Source organism: Oryctolagus cuniculus, chromosome 4 (genome assembly GCF_964237555.1).
Source record: "Oryctolagus cuniculus chromosome 4, mOryCun1.1, whole genome shotgun sequence".
NCBI classification, from domain to species: domain Eukaryota; kingdom Metazoa; phylum Chordata; class Mammalia; order Lagomorpha; family Leporidae; genus Oryctolagus; species Oryctolagus cuniculus.
Window position 1 is genome coordinate 163,596,083 of NC_091435.1, and position 16,892 is coordinate 163,612,974.

General features: G+C 36.4%; 1 protein-coding gene across 9 annotated transcripts in view; it reads right to left on the reverse strand.

Moving 5' to 3' along the window:
- The window catches only part of NEK10 (NIMA related kinase 10), a 376,418-nt gene that overhangs the window by 236,334 nt on the left and 123,192 nt on the right, over positions 1–16,892 (reverse strand). For 7 of the 9 annotated variants that reach the window (XM_008266081.4, XM_008266080.4, XM_008266079.4 and 4 more), the window contains exon 23: positions 11,566–11,641. In XM_008266081.4, the coding sequence (XP_008264303.2) occupies positions 11,566–11,641 (76 nt within the window). Of the gene's footprint in view, positions 1–228; positions 518–9,699; positions 9,833–11,565; positions 11,642–16,892 lie in introns of those variants that run through there. The other 2 variants (XM_051858881.2, XM_051858883.2) reach the window with 2 other exon arrangements.

The window sequence follows — 16,892 nt, forward strand, 5'->3', positions numbered from 1 at the left end:
GGACTTCAACACCCCACTTTCATCAATAGATAAATCAACCAGACAGAAAATCAACAAAGTCAACAGAGTTATAAACACTGTGGACAAAATTAACCTGATATCTACAGAACTATTCACCCCACAGTTTCAGAATACAGATTGTTCTCAGCAGTGCATGGAACTTTCTCCAGGATAGACTATATACTAGACCACAAAGCAAATACAAGCAAATTTGAAAAATAAAAAAAAAAAACACCATGCACCTTCTCTGATCACAATTGATTGACGCTTGAAATCACCAACTCAAAAATCTCAACAACATATGCAAACACATGGAGACTAAACAACATGCTCTTAAATGAATAGTGGGTTATAAGAGAAATCAAAAATTTCTGGAAACAAACGAAGATGATAATATCTCATATAAAACTTACGGCATACAGCAAAAGCAATGTTAAGAGGGAAGACATAGTCATTAGTGCCTACATCAAGAAACTTGGAAGTCAACAAAAATGAGCTGTCAATGCATCTCAAGGACCTAGAAAATAAAAACAAACCCTAAATTAGTAGGAGAAAATAAATAATTAAAATTAAGGAAGAAATATACAAAATTGAAACAAAAAATGCAAATTAGCAATGAGATGAAAGTGGGTTTGTTGAAAAAATAAAAATTGGTTCAACTAAAAAAAAACAGGGAGAAGACCCAAATCAACAAAATTAGAGATGATAAAGGAAATGTAACAAGAGATAGCACACAAATAAAAAGAATCATCAAGAATCACTACAAAGAGCAGTATGCCAACAAATCAGGACACCTAGAAAAAATGGATAGATTCCTGGACACATACAACCTACCTAAACTGAGTCATGAAGACATAGAACACCCAGTCAGACCAATAATCAAAATGGAGATTGAATCAGTAATAAAGGCCCTCCCAGCAAGGAAAACCTTAGGTTCTGATGGCTTCACTGCTGAATTCTACCAGACATTTAAGGAAGAACTAACTCCAAATCTTCTCAAGCTATTCAAAACCATTGAAAAAGAGGAATTCCTTCCAAATTTCTATGAAACCTGTATCACCTTAATTCCTCAGCCAGAAAAAGATATGACAGAGAAAGAGAACTACAGACGAATATTGCAGATGAACATAGATTCAAAAATCCTCAAAAAAATACTAGCCAATTGAATTGAACAACACAACAGAAAGATCATTTACTCAGACCAAGTGGGGCTTATCCCTGGTATGCAAGTATGGTCAGTATCTGAAAAATCAATAAACGTGACTAACCATATTAACAAGCTGAAGACAAAAAAATCATATGATTATCTCAATAGATGCACAGAAAGCATTTGACAAAGCCCAACATCCTTTTATGATGAAAACCTTAAGCAAATTTTGGGTATGGACAGAATAGTCCTCAACATAATCAAAGCAATTTATACAAACCTACAGACAACATCTTACAATTCATATAGAAACACAAATTCATATGGAAAATTCATATGGAAACACAAGAGACCCCAAATAGTTAAGGCAATCTTGAACAACAGAAACAAATGTATCACAGTGCCAGATGTCAAGATATACTACAGGGCAGTTACAATCAAAACAGTGTGGTACTGGCACAAAATCAGACATGTAGACCAAAGGAGCAGAATAGAAACATCAGAAATAAACTGACACATGTACAACCAACTTATCTTTGACAAAAGATCAAAAATCAACTCCTGAAACCAAGATAGTCTCTTCAACAAATGGTGCTGGGAAAACTGGATCTCCACATGCATAAGCATGAAACAAGACCCCTACCTCACACCTTACACAACAATCCACTCAAAATCAATCAGAGACCTAAATCTATAATGTGATATCATCAACTTACTAGCAAACATTGGGCAACCCTATAAGACATTGGCATAGGAAAAGACTTTCTGAAAAAGACCCCAGAAGCATAGACAATCAAAGCCAAAATTAACAAGTGGGATTACATCAAATTGAGAAGCTTCTGCACTGCAAAAGAAACACTCAGGAAAGTGAAGAGACAACCTATAGAATGGGAGAAAATATTTGCAAACAATGCAACTGACAAAAGACTAACTCTCAAAAACCTATAAAGAACTCAAGAAATTCAACAACAATAAGACAATCCAATTAATAAATGGACAAAGGAACCGAACAGACATTTTTCTAGAAAGGAAATTCAAACGGCCAACAGACACATAGACAAATATTCAGGATCACTAGTCATCAGGGAAATGCAAATCAAAACTGCAATGACGTTTCATCTCACACCCATTAAAATGGTTCACATACAGAATCAACAAGCAACAAATGCTGGCAAGCATGTAGGGAGAAGAGAATCTTAATCCACTGTTGGTAGGAATGTGAACTGGTATAGCCACTGTGGAAGACAGAATGAAGATATCTCAGATAGCTGAATATAGACCTATGATATGACCCAGCAATCCTACTCCTGGAAATTTATCCAAAGGAAATGAAATCAGCATATGAAAGGGTTATCTGTAGTCACATGTCCATTTCATGTCAATTTACAATAGCTAAGATATGTGATCAACCCAGACGTTCATCAACCGAAGACTGGCTACAAAAATTATGGTATATGTACATTATGGAATACTACACAGTGGTTAAAAAAAAAGAAATCCTGTCATTTGCAACAAAATAGATTCAACTGGAAACCATTATACTTGGTGAAATAAGCCAGTCACAAAAAGACAAATACCATGTGGGCTCTCTAACTGTGGTAACTAATAGGTGCTTAAAATATAATCTATAGGAGCAAAACTGACACTTTGAGATGCCATGATTTAACAACCCCCTTGCCCTGACTGTCGGGAAACAATGTTTTTCTTGTTTGTTTATTTCTTTGTTTTTGTTCCTTTTATTTCATCATACTAATTGGTGAACTCTCTACTTGTTGTAGGGTTAATCTTATGAGTATAAAAATTAACTGAAAATTGATCTCTGTAAAAAATAAGAATGGGAAAGGAAGAGGGAGAAGGAAAAATGGTGGGGGTATGGGTGGGAGGGAGGTGGGAGAGGAAAAAGTATCATGTTTCCAAATCTGTATATATTAAATGCATGAAGTTGTATTCCTTAAACAAAATTTTTTAAAAAAGAATTTATTCCATTGAATAGTTAATGTCTGGGAAGGGAAACTGTACAATCAGATGGGAATATCAAACTCTGGAGACCCTGGAGGGCAAGAATAGATGTTCTCTGGGCATCCCAGGTACACATTTTACAAACTCACATACGTTCAAAAAGATTAAAACAAAATTACATAATTTGGAGGCAGGCATTGTGGCACAGCAGGTTAAACTGTCACTTAGGATGCTTGCAGCCCATATTGGAATGCCAGTTGGAGTCTTGTCTTTTCCACTGCAGATCCACTAATTCATCCTAGCTGGCAGCAGATAATGGCTCAAGTGCTTGGGCCCCTGCCACCCATGTTGGAGACCTACATGGGGTTCCAGGCTCCTAGCTTCGGCCTGGCCTATGCTTTACTACTGCAGGCATTTTGGGGAGTGACCAACGGATGGAAGATCTCTCTTCTCTCTCTCTCTTCCTCTCAAGATCCCAGTAACACTCTGCCTCTCAAGTATACAAAATTAAGCATTTTTGAAAATCATATAACTTGGAGGGAAATAGCCCAGATGAAGGGATAATTCAAGAAAAAGCATGAGGTGAGAGACTCATAGCAATGACTAAAAAGATATCTGTTTTATTTTTGTCCAATTCACAAAGCACAGAGAAAATGCCCAAATGACTTTAAATTTAAAAGAAACTGGACATACTAAACAATTTACTAGGAAACAGCTAAATTTGGAACAATAAGGGCTTGAGAGATTACACAGATGACAATGTCAGGACCCTGACCAGTTGCTGTCCCTCTAATATTTCCAGTACAAGTCTAGGGCATCATAGCTTAGGAATTCCCTGGGGACTCTTTGCCTTAAGGCTTTTTTCCTAGCCAATCTCCAGGCTTGCCCAAGTGCCTCAATCAAATACTGAGGTCAAGGCCTACATTGTGACATAATGGGTAAAGCCGCCACCTGCAATGCTGGCATCCCATATGGGCACCAGTGATGGCCCCAGCTGCCCTACTTCCTATCCATCTCCCCGTTAATGTACCTGGGAAAGCAGCAGAGGATGACCCAAGTCCTTGGGCCTCTGCTTCCTTGATGGAGACTCAAAAGAAGCTCCTGGATCCTGGCTTCAGCCTGGCCTAGCCCTGGCCATTGAAGCCATTTGGGGAGTGAACCAGCAGATGGAAGATCATTCTCTATCTCAAAGAAAAAATCTTTTTTAAAAAAATTGCTCACAGCAAAAGATCACAGGGAATTCAAAGCATATATTAGAACTTATCTTTGGCAAATGGCAGGGCAAAGTTACCACTTATCATTAGTCACATTGAACGTGAATGGCCTGAACTGTCCAGTTAAAAGACACCGATTGGCTGATTGGGTTAAGGAACAAAACCCATCTATTTGCTGCTTACAAGAAACTCATCTTTCCAACAAAGATCCATACAGACTGAAAGTGAAAGGCTGGAAAAAGATATACCATGCCAACAGAAATGAAAAAAGAGCAGGCGTAGCCATCTTAATTTCAGACAACATAAACTTTACCACAAAAACTGTTAAGAGAGACAAAAAGGGACACTGCATAATGATTAAGGGATCAATTCAACAGGAAGATATAACAATTATCAATGTATATGCACCTAACTACAGGGCACCGGTTTATCTAAAGGATTTGTTAACGGACTTAAAGGGAGACTTAGACCCCAATACAATAGTACTGGGGGACTTCAATACTCCACTCTCAGAAATAGACAGATCAATAGGACAGAAGATCAACAAGGATACAGTAGATTTAAACGACACTATAGCCCAAATGGATCTAACAGATTTATACAGAACTTTCAATCCTACAGCTAAAGATTTTACATTCTTCTCAGCAGTACATGGAACCTTCTCTAGGATTGACCACATACTAGGCCATAAAGCAAGTCTCAGCAAATTCAAAAGAATTAGAATCATACCATGCAGCTTCTCAGACCATAAAGGAATGAAGTTGGAAATTAGCAACTCAGGAATCCCTAGAGCATATGCAAACACATGGAGATTGAACAACATGCTCCTGAATGAACAATGGGTCATAGAAGAAATCAAAAGAGAAATCAAAAACTTTCTGGAAGTAAATGAGGATAACAGCACAACATACCAAAACTTATGGGACGCAGCAAAAGCAGTGTTAAGAGGAAAGTTTGTATCAATAGGTGCCTACATCAAGAAATTGGAAAGGCACCAAATAGATGAGCTTTCAATTCACCTCAAGGATCTAGAAAACCTACAGCAAACCAGACCCAAATCTAGTAGGAGAAGAGAAATAATTAAAATCAGAGAAGAAATCAACAGGATTGAATCAAGAAAAACATTACAAAAAATCAGCCAAACGAGGAGCTGGTTTTTTGAAAAAATAAACAAAATTGACACCCCATTGGCCCAACTAACTAAAAAAAGAAGAGAAAAGACCCAAATAAATAAAATCAGAGATGAAAAAGGAAACGTAACAACAGACACCACAGAAATAAAAAGAATCATCAGAAATTACTACAAGGACTTGTATGCCAGCAAACAGGGAAACCTATCAGAAATGGATAGATTCCTGGACACATGCAACCTACCTAAATTGAACCAGGAAGACATCGAAAACCTAAACAGACCCATAACTGAGACAGAAATTGAAACAGTAATAAAGGCCCTCCCAACAAAGAAAAGCCCAGGACCAGATGGATTCACTGCTGAATTCTACCAGACATTTAAAGAAGAACTAACTCCAATTCTTCTCAAACTATTCAGAACAATCGAAGAAGAGGGAATCCTCCCAAATTCTTTCTATGAAGCCAGCATCACCTTAATTCCTAAGCCGGAAAAAGATGCAGCACTGAAAGAGAATTACAGACCAATATCCCTGATGAACATAGATGCAAAAATCCTCAATAAAATTCTCGCCAATAGAATGCAACAACACATCAGAAAGATCATCCACCCAGACCAAGTGGGATTCATCCCTGGTATGCAGGGATGGTTAAACATTCACAAATCAATCAATGTGATATACCACATTAACAGACTGCAAAAGAAAAACCATATGATTATCTCAATAGATGCCGAGAAAGCATTTGATAAAATACAACACCCGTTCATGATAAAAACTCTAAGCAAACTGGGTTTGGAAGGAACATTCCTCAATACAATCAAAGCAATCTATGAAAAACCCACAGCCAACATCCTATTGAATGGGGAAAAGTTGGAAGCATTTCCACTGAGATCTGGCACCAGACAGGGATGTCCACTCTCACCACTGCTATTCAATATAGTTCTGGAGGTTCTAGCCAGAGCTATTGGGCAAGAAAAAGAAATTAAAGGGATACAAATTGGGAAGGAAGAACTCAAACTATCCCTCTTTGCAGATGACATGATTCTTTATTTAGGGGACCCAAAGAACTCTACTAAGAGACTATTGGAACTCATAGAAGAGTTTGGCAAAGTAGCAGGGTATAAAATCAATGCACAAAAATCAACAGCCTTTGTATACACAGACAATGCCATGGCTGAGGAAGAACTTCTAAGATCAATCCCATTCACAATAGCTACAAAAACAATCAAATACCTTGGAATAAACTTAAAAAGGACGTTAAAGATCTCTACGATGAAAATTACAAAACCTTAAAGAAAGAAATAGAAGAGGATACCAAGAAATGGAAAAATCTTCCATGCTCATGGATTGGAAGAATCAATATCATCAAAATGTCCATTCTCCCAAAAGCAATTTATAAATTCAATGCAATACCAATCAAGATACCGAAGACCTTCTTCTCAGATCTGGAAAAATTGGTGCTGAAATTTATATGGAGGCACAAGAGACCTCGAATAGCTAAAGCAATCTTGTACAACAAAAACAAAGCCGGAGGCATCACAATACCAGATTTCAGGACATACTACAGGGCAGTTGTAATAAAAACAGCATGGTACTGGTACAGAAACAGATGGATAGACCAATGGAACAGAATTGAAACACCAGAAATCAACCCAAACATCTACAGCCAACTTATATTTGATCAAGGATCTAAAACCAATTCCTGGAGCAAGGACAGTCTATTCAATAAATGGTGCTGGGAAAACTGGATTTCCACGTGCAGAAGCCTGAAGCAAGACCTCTACCTTACACCTTACACAAAAATCCACTCAACATGGATTAAAGACCTAAATCTACGACCTGACACCATCAAATTACTAGAGAACATTGGAGAAACCCTTCAAGATATTGGCACAGGCAAAGAGTTTCTGGAAAAGACCTGGGAGGCACAGGCAGTCAAAGCCAAAATTAACTATTGGGATTGCCTCAAATTGAGAAGTTTCTGTACTGCAAAAGAAACAGTCAGGAGAGTAAAGAGACAACCGACAGAATGGGAAAGAATATTTGCAAACTATGCAATAGATAAAGGGTTGATAACCAGAATCTACAAAGAGATCAAGAAACTCCACAAAAACAAAACCAACAACCCAATTAAGAGATGGGCCAAGGACCTCAATAGACATTTTTCAAAAGAGGAAATCCAAATGGCCAACAGGCACATGAAAAAATGTTCAAGGTCATTAGCAATCAGGGAAATGCAAATCAAAACCACAATGAGGTTTCACCTCACCCCGGTTAGAATGGCTCACATTCAGAAATCTACCAACAACAGATGCTGGCGAGGATGTGGGGAAAAAGGGACACTAACCCACTGTTGGTGGGAATGCAAACTGGTCAAGCCACTATGGAAGTCAGTCTGGAGATTCCTCAGAAACCTGAAAATAACCCTACCGTTCGACCCAGCCATCCCACTCCTTGGAATCTACCCAAAGGAATTTAAATTGGCAAACAAAAAAGCGGTCTGCAGCCTAATGTTTATTGCAGCTCAATTCACAATAGCTAAGACTTGGAACCAACCTAAATGCCCATCAACGGTAGACTGGATAAAGAAATTATTGGATATGTACTCTTTAGAATACTATACCGCAGTAAGAAACAACAAAATCCAGTCATTTGCAACAAAATGGAGGAATCTGGAACACATCATGCTGAGTGAAATAAGCCAGTCCCAAAGGGACAAATACCATATGTTCTCCCTGATCGGTGACAACTGACTGAACACCAAAAAGGAAACCTCCTGAAGTGAAACGGACACTATGGGAAACGGTGACTTGATCAGCATAGCCCTGACTGTTAATGAACAACTTAATACATTATCCCTCTTAGTAGTTTTTTTGTCTGTTCTACTTAATATGACTGGTTTAATTCTGTAATTAATACACAATTATTCTTAAGTGTTAAAAATTAACTGAAATGTGATCCCTGTTAAACATAAGAGTGGGAATAAGAGAGGGAAGAGATGTGCAATTCGGGACATGCTCAAGCTGACTTGCCCCAAATGGTAGAGTTAAAAACATACCAGGGGATTCCAATTCAATCCCATCAAGGTGGCATGTACCAATGTCACCTCACTATTCCAAGTGATCAATTTCAGTTCACAATTGATCATAATGAAAGGACTAAGAGTCAAAGGGAGCACATAAACAAGTCTAGTACCTGCTAACACTAACCGATGGAATAAATAAAGGGGAGAGTGATCCAACATGGGAAGTGAGATACTCAGCAGACTCATAGAATGGCAGATGTCCTAAATAGCACTCTGGCCTCAGAATCAGCCCTAAAGGCATTCGGATCTGGCTGAAAAGCCCATGAGAGTATTTCAGGCATGGAAAGCCAAGACACTCTGGCAAAAGATCTCTGCGAGTGAGATCCCAGTGGAAAGAACAGGTCTTCAAAGAAGGAGGTACCTTTCTCTGAAGGGAGGAGAGAACCTCCACTTTGACTATGACCTTGTCTAAACAAGATAAGAGTCGGAGAACTCAGAGGGCTTCCATAGCCTTGGAAACTCATGACTGGAGCATAGGGAGACTACTGATGCCATAGACAGGAGTGTCAATTGGTAAAGTCAACAACAGGAGTCACTGTGCACTTACTCCTCATGTAGGATCTCGGTCCTTAATGTGCTGTGTATTGAGATTTAGTGCTATAATGAGTACTCAAACAATATATTTCACTTTGTGTTTTCATGGGGGTGCAAACCTTTGAAATCTTTACTTAATGTATACTAAACTGATCCTCTGTAAAAAAAAAAAAAATTATCAACTCCCAACTTGACTCTCACTGGGATTAAACATGACAATAGGTCTGATCTGATTTCATCATCACTTAAAAAAAATCATCTATTATTTTTCACTTTATGTTTCTGTGTGAGAGCAAACTGTTGAAATCCTTACTTAATGTATACTAAGCTGATCTTCTGTATATTAAGATAATCGAAAATGAATCTTGATGTGAATGGAAGGGGAGAGGGAGTGGGAAAGGGGAGGGTAGTGGGTGGGAGTGACGGTATGTGGGGGAAGCCATTGTAATCCATAAGCTGTACTTTGGAAATTTATATTCATTAAATAAAAGTTAAAAAAAATTGCTAAGGTCTCTTACTGTAGTTCAAAAAAAGTAAATACATACCTACCTATAATTCTCATCTAGCATATAGGAAAACCCTAAAACACCCTCTACCCTCTCTTCCAGATAATACTCAATGAACCTGATTAATGTTTACTGTATGGGCTATTTACCTTCCCTATCTCATCCCTCCACTTCCCAACCAGTGTTTCCTGGGACCACCTCCCAAATGAACTGCACATAATTCCTTGTCTCATCATCTGCTTTTGGAGAATCACAAACTGAGAAAGTAATGAAATATAATTTAATATGGAACACTTTCAACTTTATGCTCAGTTGATGATATCAAGAACTAGAAAGAAAGGTGGCTCACAGTAAAACACATTACACAAAGGACATTTCTTATGACTTGGGGAGAAATAAGATAATAAAGGCGAGAAGGGAGAAACTTTTTAAAGCAATTAAAAAACAAAGAGCTTGATAGAAAGAAGAATAGTAATAAGATAGACTATACATTTAATTAACACAATCATGCTATACATACCTATATCAAATAATAGCTTATCTATATTAGTGAGTTCATCTTTCTTAACTGTTCAGTTAATTTAAAAAATAAAGGAAAATATTAACTCATCTTTTGGCAAATAAAGCAAAATAGCTTCATATTTTAGATTTCTTTCTACATACTATAAAATAATTTTTCTCTCTCTTTCTCTCTCTCACACACACACACAGTTGATACTAGTATCTTAGCAATTCTAAACTTAATTAAGTCTCTGTAATAAAATGTTTATACCAAGAATAACCAACTGAAATTTAACTTTGTAATTTATTTTTCTGTAACTTTTATTAACAATAAAATCTGTTCCTACATAACTGATTACTTAACACTTTTATAATCAAATTTTCACTATTTCTGAAAAACAATGCAAGGTGAAACAAAAGAAAATTACTCTTTCAGTTACAAGTAATGGATGTGTCAGCCTTATTGTTAAGAGGTTAATTATACACATAAACTTGAATTTTCAAGGCACAATATTAGCCTGGTCATCAATTCCTTTGGATGTTCTCATGAAACTATTTTCAGAACTTTCAGGAAAACAAATGAAAAGTCACTCTCCAAAAACACTGAACATTCTTGTGTGAAAGAACTTTATAAAATGGTACTGTTATTTCCAGACAATTTCCAACCTCCTTCAAAAAGATTCACTCTCAGTTCTATCTCCAGAATTAAAAAGGAAAACAGAAGTGCTTTGATTTCTTGACCTGCTGAATCATATTTCAGATTACATCCCTGAAACCTGTTGTTCGACTGACTAACATGTCACTTTGTTCATTTCAACAGATTCAGGCAAATTATATGTGATCAGCAAAAGACAGTACTCCCATCATAATAATTAATGGCTTGCAGAGGAACCCTCAAAATGCACTATAAAAGTTACAAGTTCATAAAAATGTAAACACTCATTTACACATATGGCTGAATATGTCATCATTTATTCATTCATACAATAAAACTTATTCAACACCTATTATGTGCCAGGTACTGTGGAGTAGGTAATAGGACAGAAAAAAATCTTTTCCTGACCTTAAATATCTACAGGTGGAAAAGAGGAAAAGAGTCCTGCATACAAGAAGGTATAAAAGTATAATAAAATATTCCAAGTGTCAAGTTAGGTAGAATATCTGCTAGTTCATTATCAGATTAAGTCAACAGCCTCTGCACACCGATTACGTTCCAAGGATCATTTCAATTTATAAGTTATAAAATTAGTCCCCATGAGGGGAAAGGCTACTTTGGAAGAAAGATTATCTTTTTTGTGGTTGTTTTAAGTACACATAATGATCTGCAATTTTATCATGTATATTAACCTAGGTAATTGAGGGAAATTTATTAAATAAGCTTATTTCTTAAGATTCTTAAGGTTCTCTTTCCTCCACAAGTCAAGAATAGAAATTACAGCCCAAGCATATAAAATATGATGTTTGAGAGCCACAAAATAATTGCCCTTACCAAGAATACAGGATCGTTCCAACAACCGATGTGAGTTTACTGTTTTCTTGCTTTTGCTTTGCCAGGCCAAAGTCAGCTACAATTCACAAAACAAAGCAATGTGTTATTATATTTTTCCAGAATAGCATTGTTCCCCAGCATTTGACCTTCTGCACAATAACTACTACATTTCCTAAGAGAAGGCTTTTCTTTGTTCCCTCTCTGTAAAAAATGCCTGACAACCTTCCACACCATTCCCATTCTTAATAAATGGCATAAACACATTATACCAGCATATATTTGTTTTTACAAAATGAGTTTTATCATTTTTAAAAATCTTTAAAAAGTCTTGCTGACTGAAACATAGGGTAAACTATATATTGAACTGTGGTTCCACTTTTTAGGTTATCCTTTAAGATTTTCAAATAGATTGGATCCAACATGTTGGCAAGTGGTAGTCATTGCCTCATCTGGAGAACATGAAAAGTAAAGGAAGCCTAAGTAATCACCAGGAAGGTTTGAAAACCTGAAATTAAATGGCATCTATTTGCACCAAGCCACAGTAAATATGTTGTTCAGAGCCCTTTCAAAATATACTTATATATTAACAAAGGATCCCAATTTATATCACTAAACAAAAAATAAGTGTATTTAATATTAGCACTAGCTGTGCTTCTCAAAGCGTCTTCTTTTTTAAACCACTCAACACGTTAGGTCAAAGTGGTGATAACAGATGGTCTTCATACCCTCATTGTATATCTCAAGAGGTTTAATTACCAAGATTGCACAAAAAGACAGTGCTGAACCAGGGCGAGAATTGAAGTTGCAATTCCTAATTAGATTTGTTGCTCAAAATATCACTTTTAAAAATGCAACAAATGCTTAAAGAATTTCATAGCAGTGAAATTTAAAACAGTATATGATTATTTATACATACTAAAATACATTGCAGTTGGAAAACGGTCCAAATCAATTTATTCCAAAATAATAAAAATTCAATTATTAATAGCAATAAATACATACTAAACAACAACCTTGTACAAGCATAAATTTAGTTGTATACATGAATTGCCTCATTTAGTACTGATAGTGACTCTGAAAGATAGGTGTTATTTAGCATAGAGTAGTGCTAAAAAGACAAAACATTGGAAAAAGACAGCTTCAATTGAAATTCTGATTCCATCGTCACAAACTGAAGAAACCTACACAGTTGGTTTAATCTCCCTTGCAGTAGCTTTCTTATCTGCAAAATGAGGACTATATAATATCATAGTATAGTATAGTATAGCATAGTATAGTATAGTATAGTATAGCATAGTATAGCATAGTATAGTATAGTACCATGCAGTATAGTATAGCTTAGCATCACACAGTAAATAGTGAAGTATAATAATAAATGTACAGTAATTTAATATAATGCCAATATATGAAAACATGTACAGTATTGGACATCTGACATATATTTAATCTTTAGAATCACCCATTTTATAGAGGACTCTGGGCTTAGAAGAAATGAATATCTTAACCAATGTCTCAGAAGGAGAAATCAAAAGAGTCAAATATGAATGTGAGGTTGCTTGATTCTAAAATCCAAGTCAATATCAAAATACAATGCTGACAACAACAACAATAACAAAAATCAGGTCCAGACCATGGCAATGATAAATTTAAGAGATAAATAATTCAATTCTGCACAAACTTTACCAGAAAATAGCAAAGGAGGAATACATCGCAACTAATTTTAAAAAGCCACCATTACTGATACTGAAGTCAGACAAGTGCCTTGGAGGAGAGAAGGTAAACTTGAGACTATACCAACAGAGCTGATCAAACCCTTGCCTCTGAACCCTTGCCTCTGATAAACAAAGAGGATACTTACCACAACCAACTTGGTTGTTACCATGGATACTCCCCTCACCCTGGAACATTGAAAAGGGCTCCCTCACCACACCCAGAACATGCCTCTGGGTATTCACTGAAATAGCAGACACTCCACTAACCCACAGAGGAAAGTCCAAAGATAAAAGCTATTACAGAAGAAAAAAATTCAACAAGTATCTCCACAAATGCATAAAAATAAATGCAGAAATTTAAGAAACAAGAATAAGAAGAAAACATGACACCACCAAAAGAACATAACACTCAACACTAGAATGTGAAGCTGAAGAAATTAATGAAATGCCAGAAATGGAATTCAAAACACTGATGATGGATTAAATACAAGGAATCAAAAGCAAATCCATGAATTAAAGAAATCCATACATCAGATGAACTAAAGTTTTTCCCATGAAATTGAGAGTGTGAAGAGAAATCAAAATTAAATATGAGAAATGAAGAACTCAATCAAATAACAAATGCAGTGGAAAGCCTTACCAACAGAATTTGCGAGACAGAAGAAAGAATACCTGAGTCAGAAGACAAATCTCTGGAAATTAAATAGCCCAAAAACGGAGAAGAAAATAGAAAAATTAAAAACAGTGTTATGATTTATGATATACTAGCAAATGACCCAACATACAGTCTTAGGAGTTCCTGAAGCCATGGAAAAAGGGAACAGATTATAAGGCCTTTTTAGTGAAGTAATTACAGAAAACCTCCCTAATTTGGAGAAATATAGGGATGTCCAAATACAGGAAGCGCAAAGACCTCCTAATAGACAATGACTCTGATGGTTGATGTACAACGTAATACTTTATCCATTTTAGTATTTTTTTTGTTCTTGTACCATTGGTTGAACTCTGTGATTAACACACAATTATTCTTAGGTGTTTAAATTTTAACTGAAAAGTGATCCCTGTTAGGAATTTGGAAAGCATTATGCTGAGTGAAATAAGCCAATCCCAAAGGGACAAATACCACATGTTCTCCCTGATAGGTGACAACTGACTGAACACCAAAAAGGAAACCTGTTAAAGCGAAATGAACACTATGAGAAACGGTGACTTGATCAGCCCTCGTCCTGACTATTGATGAACAACTTAATATGTTATCCCTCTTAGTATTTTTTTGTTTGTTCTACTTAATACTTTTGGTTGAATACTGTAATCAATACACAATTCTTCTTAAGTGCTGAAACTTAACTGAAAAGTGATCCATGTTAAATATAAGAGTGGGAATAAGAGAGGGAAGAGATGTGCAATTCAGGACATGCTCAAGCTGACTTACCTCAAACGGTAGAGTTAGAAACATACCAGGGGATTCCAATTCAACCCAATCAAGGTGGCATGTACCAATGCCATCTCACTAGTCCCAGTGATCAATTTCTGTTCACAATTGATCATAATGATAGGACTAAGAACCAAAGGGATCACATAAACAAGAATAGTATCTGCAAATACTAGCTGATAGAATAAAAAAGGGAGAGAACGATCCAACATGGGAAGTGAGATACACAGCAGACCCACAGAATGGCAGATGTCCTAAACAGCACTCTGGCCTCAGAATCAGCCCTTAAGGCATTTGGATCTGGCTAAAAAGCCCATGAGAGTATTTCAGGCATGGAAAGCCAAGACACTCTGGGGGAAAAAAAAAAACCTAAATGAAAGCTCTCCGCGAGTGAGATCCCAGTGGAAAGAACGGGTCATCAAAGAAGGAGGTACCTTTCTCTGAAGGGAGGAGAGAACTTCCACTTTGACCATGGCCTTGTCTAAATATGATCAGAGTCGGTGAACTCAGGGGGCTTCCATAGCCTTGGCAACTCATGACAAGAGCCTAGGGTGATTACTGAGGCCATAAACAAAGTGTCAATTTGTAAAGTCAACAACACAAGTCACTGTGCACTTACTCCTCATGTAGGATCTCTGTCCTGAATGTGCTGTACATTGAGATTTAATGCTATAACTTGTACTCAAACAGTATTTTTCACTTTATGTTTCTGTGTGGGAGCAAACTGTTAAAATCTTTACTTAATGTATGCTAAACTGATCTTCTGTATATAAAGAGAAATGAAAATGAATCTTGATGTGAATGGAAGGGGGGAGTGAGTGGGAAAGGGTGGGTTGTGGGTGGGAGGGACGTTATGGGGGGAAGCCATTGTAATCCATAAGATGTACTTTGGAAATTTATATCAATTAAATAAAAGTTAAAAAAAAGAAAAGATTTTCACCACAATTCATTGTAGTAAACTTTCCACAGTAAAACATTAAGAAAAAAAGATTCAAAATGTGTATGAGAGAAACACCAGATTATTTTCAGAGCATCTCCAATTAGACTCATAGCTGACTTTTCATCAGAAACCCTACAGGAAAAAGAGAATAGATAAAATATATTCCAAGTCTTAAGAAAAAAAAAACTGTCAACCCAACTTGCAAAGCTCTCATTCATAAATGAAGATGAAATAAATATCTTCCATAAAAAAAAGAAATTGAAAGAATCTTTCACCACTCATCCAGCCTTACAAAGGAAGCTTAAGAATATGCTACACACAGAAATATGGTCATCACTATGAAAGAAGGTGAAAGCTGAAAATCTCCCTTTATACTTTGTAAAAGTACAAAGGAAATCCAAAGTAAACAACAGGAATATTTAAGGGAAAATGGCAGAGCCAAGTCATTACTTATCAAAACAACCTTGAATGTAAATGGCCTCAACTCTCCAGTTAACAGATACAGACAGGCTTAATGGATTCAAAAACAAAACCCAACTATTTGCTGCCTACATGAAACACATATCACCAACAAATATAAACAGACTGAAAGTGAAAGGATGGAAAAAGATATTCCAAAAAAGAAAACAAAAAATAGCTGGTGTAGCATCCTAAAATCTGACAAAATGGGCTTTGACACAAAAACAGATAAAAGAGACAAAGAAGGGAACAATGTAATGATTAAGGGATCAATTCAACAGGAAGATATTACTATAATAAATGTATATGGACTCAATAACAGGACACCTAGCTATTTAAAAAAAATGTTAAGGGATTAAAAGGGATACATAAAGTTTAAGTTCATAATTGATCATAATGATAGGATTAAGTGTCAAAGGGATCACATAAACAAGACTAGTGTCTGCTAATACTAACTGATAAAATTAAAAAGGAAAGAATGATCCACCATGGGAAGCAGGATACACAGCAGACTCATAGAATGGCAGATGTCCTAAACAGCACTCTGGCCTCAGAATCAGCCATTAAACTGTTCAGATCTGGCTAAAAAGCCCATGAGAATTTCTCAGGCATGGAAAGCTAAGACACTGTGGCAAAAAATGACCTAAATGAGAGATTTCTGTGAGATCCCAGTGGAAAGAATGGGCTATTAAAGAAGGAGATACCTTTCTCTGAAGGGAGGAGAGAGCTTCCACTTTGACTATAGCCTTGTCTAAATAAGGTCAGAGTTTGTGAACTGAAGCGG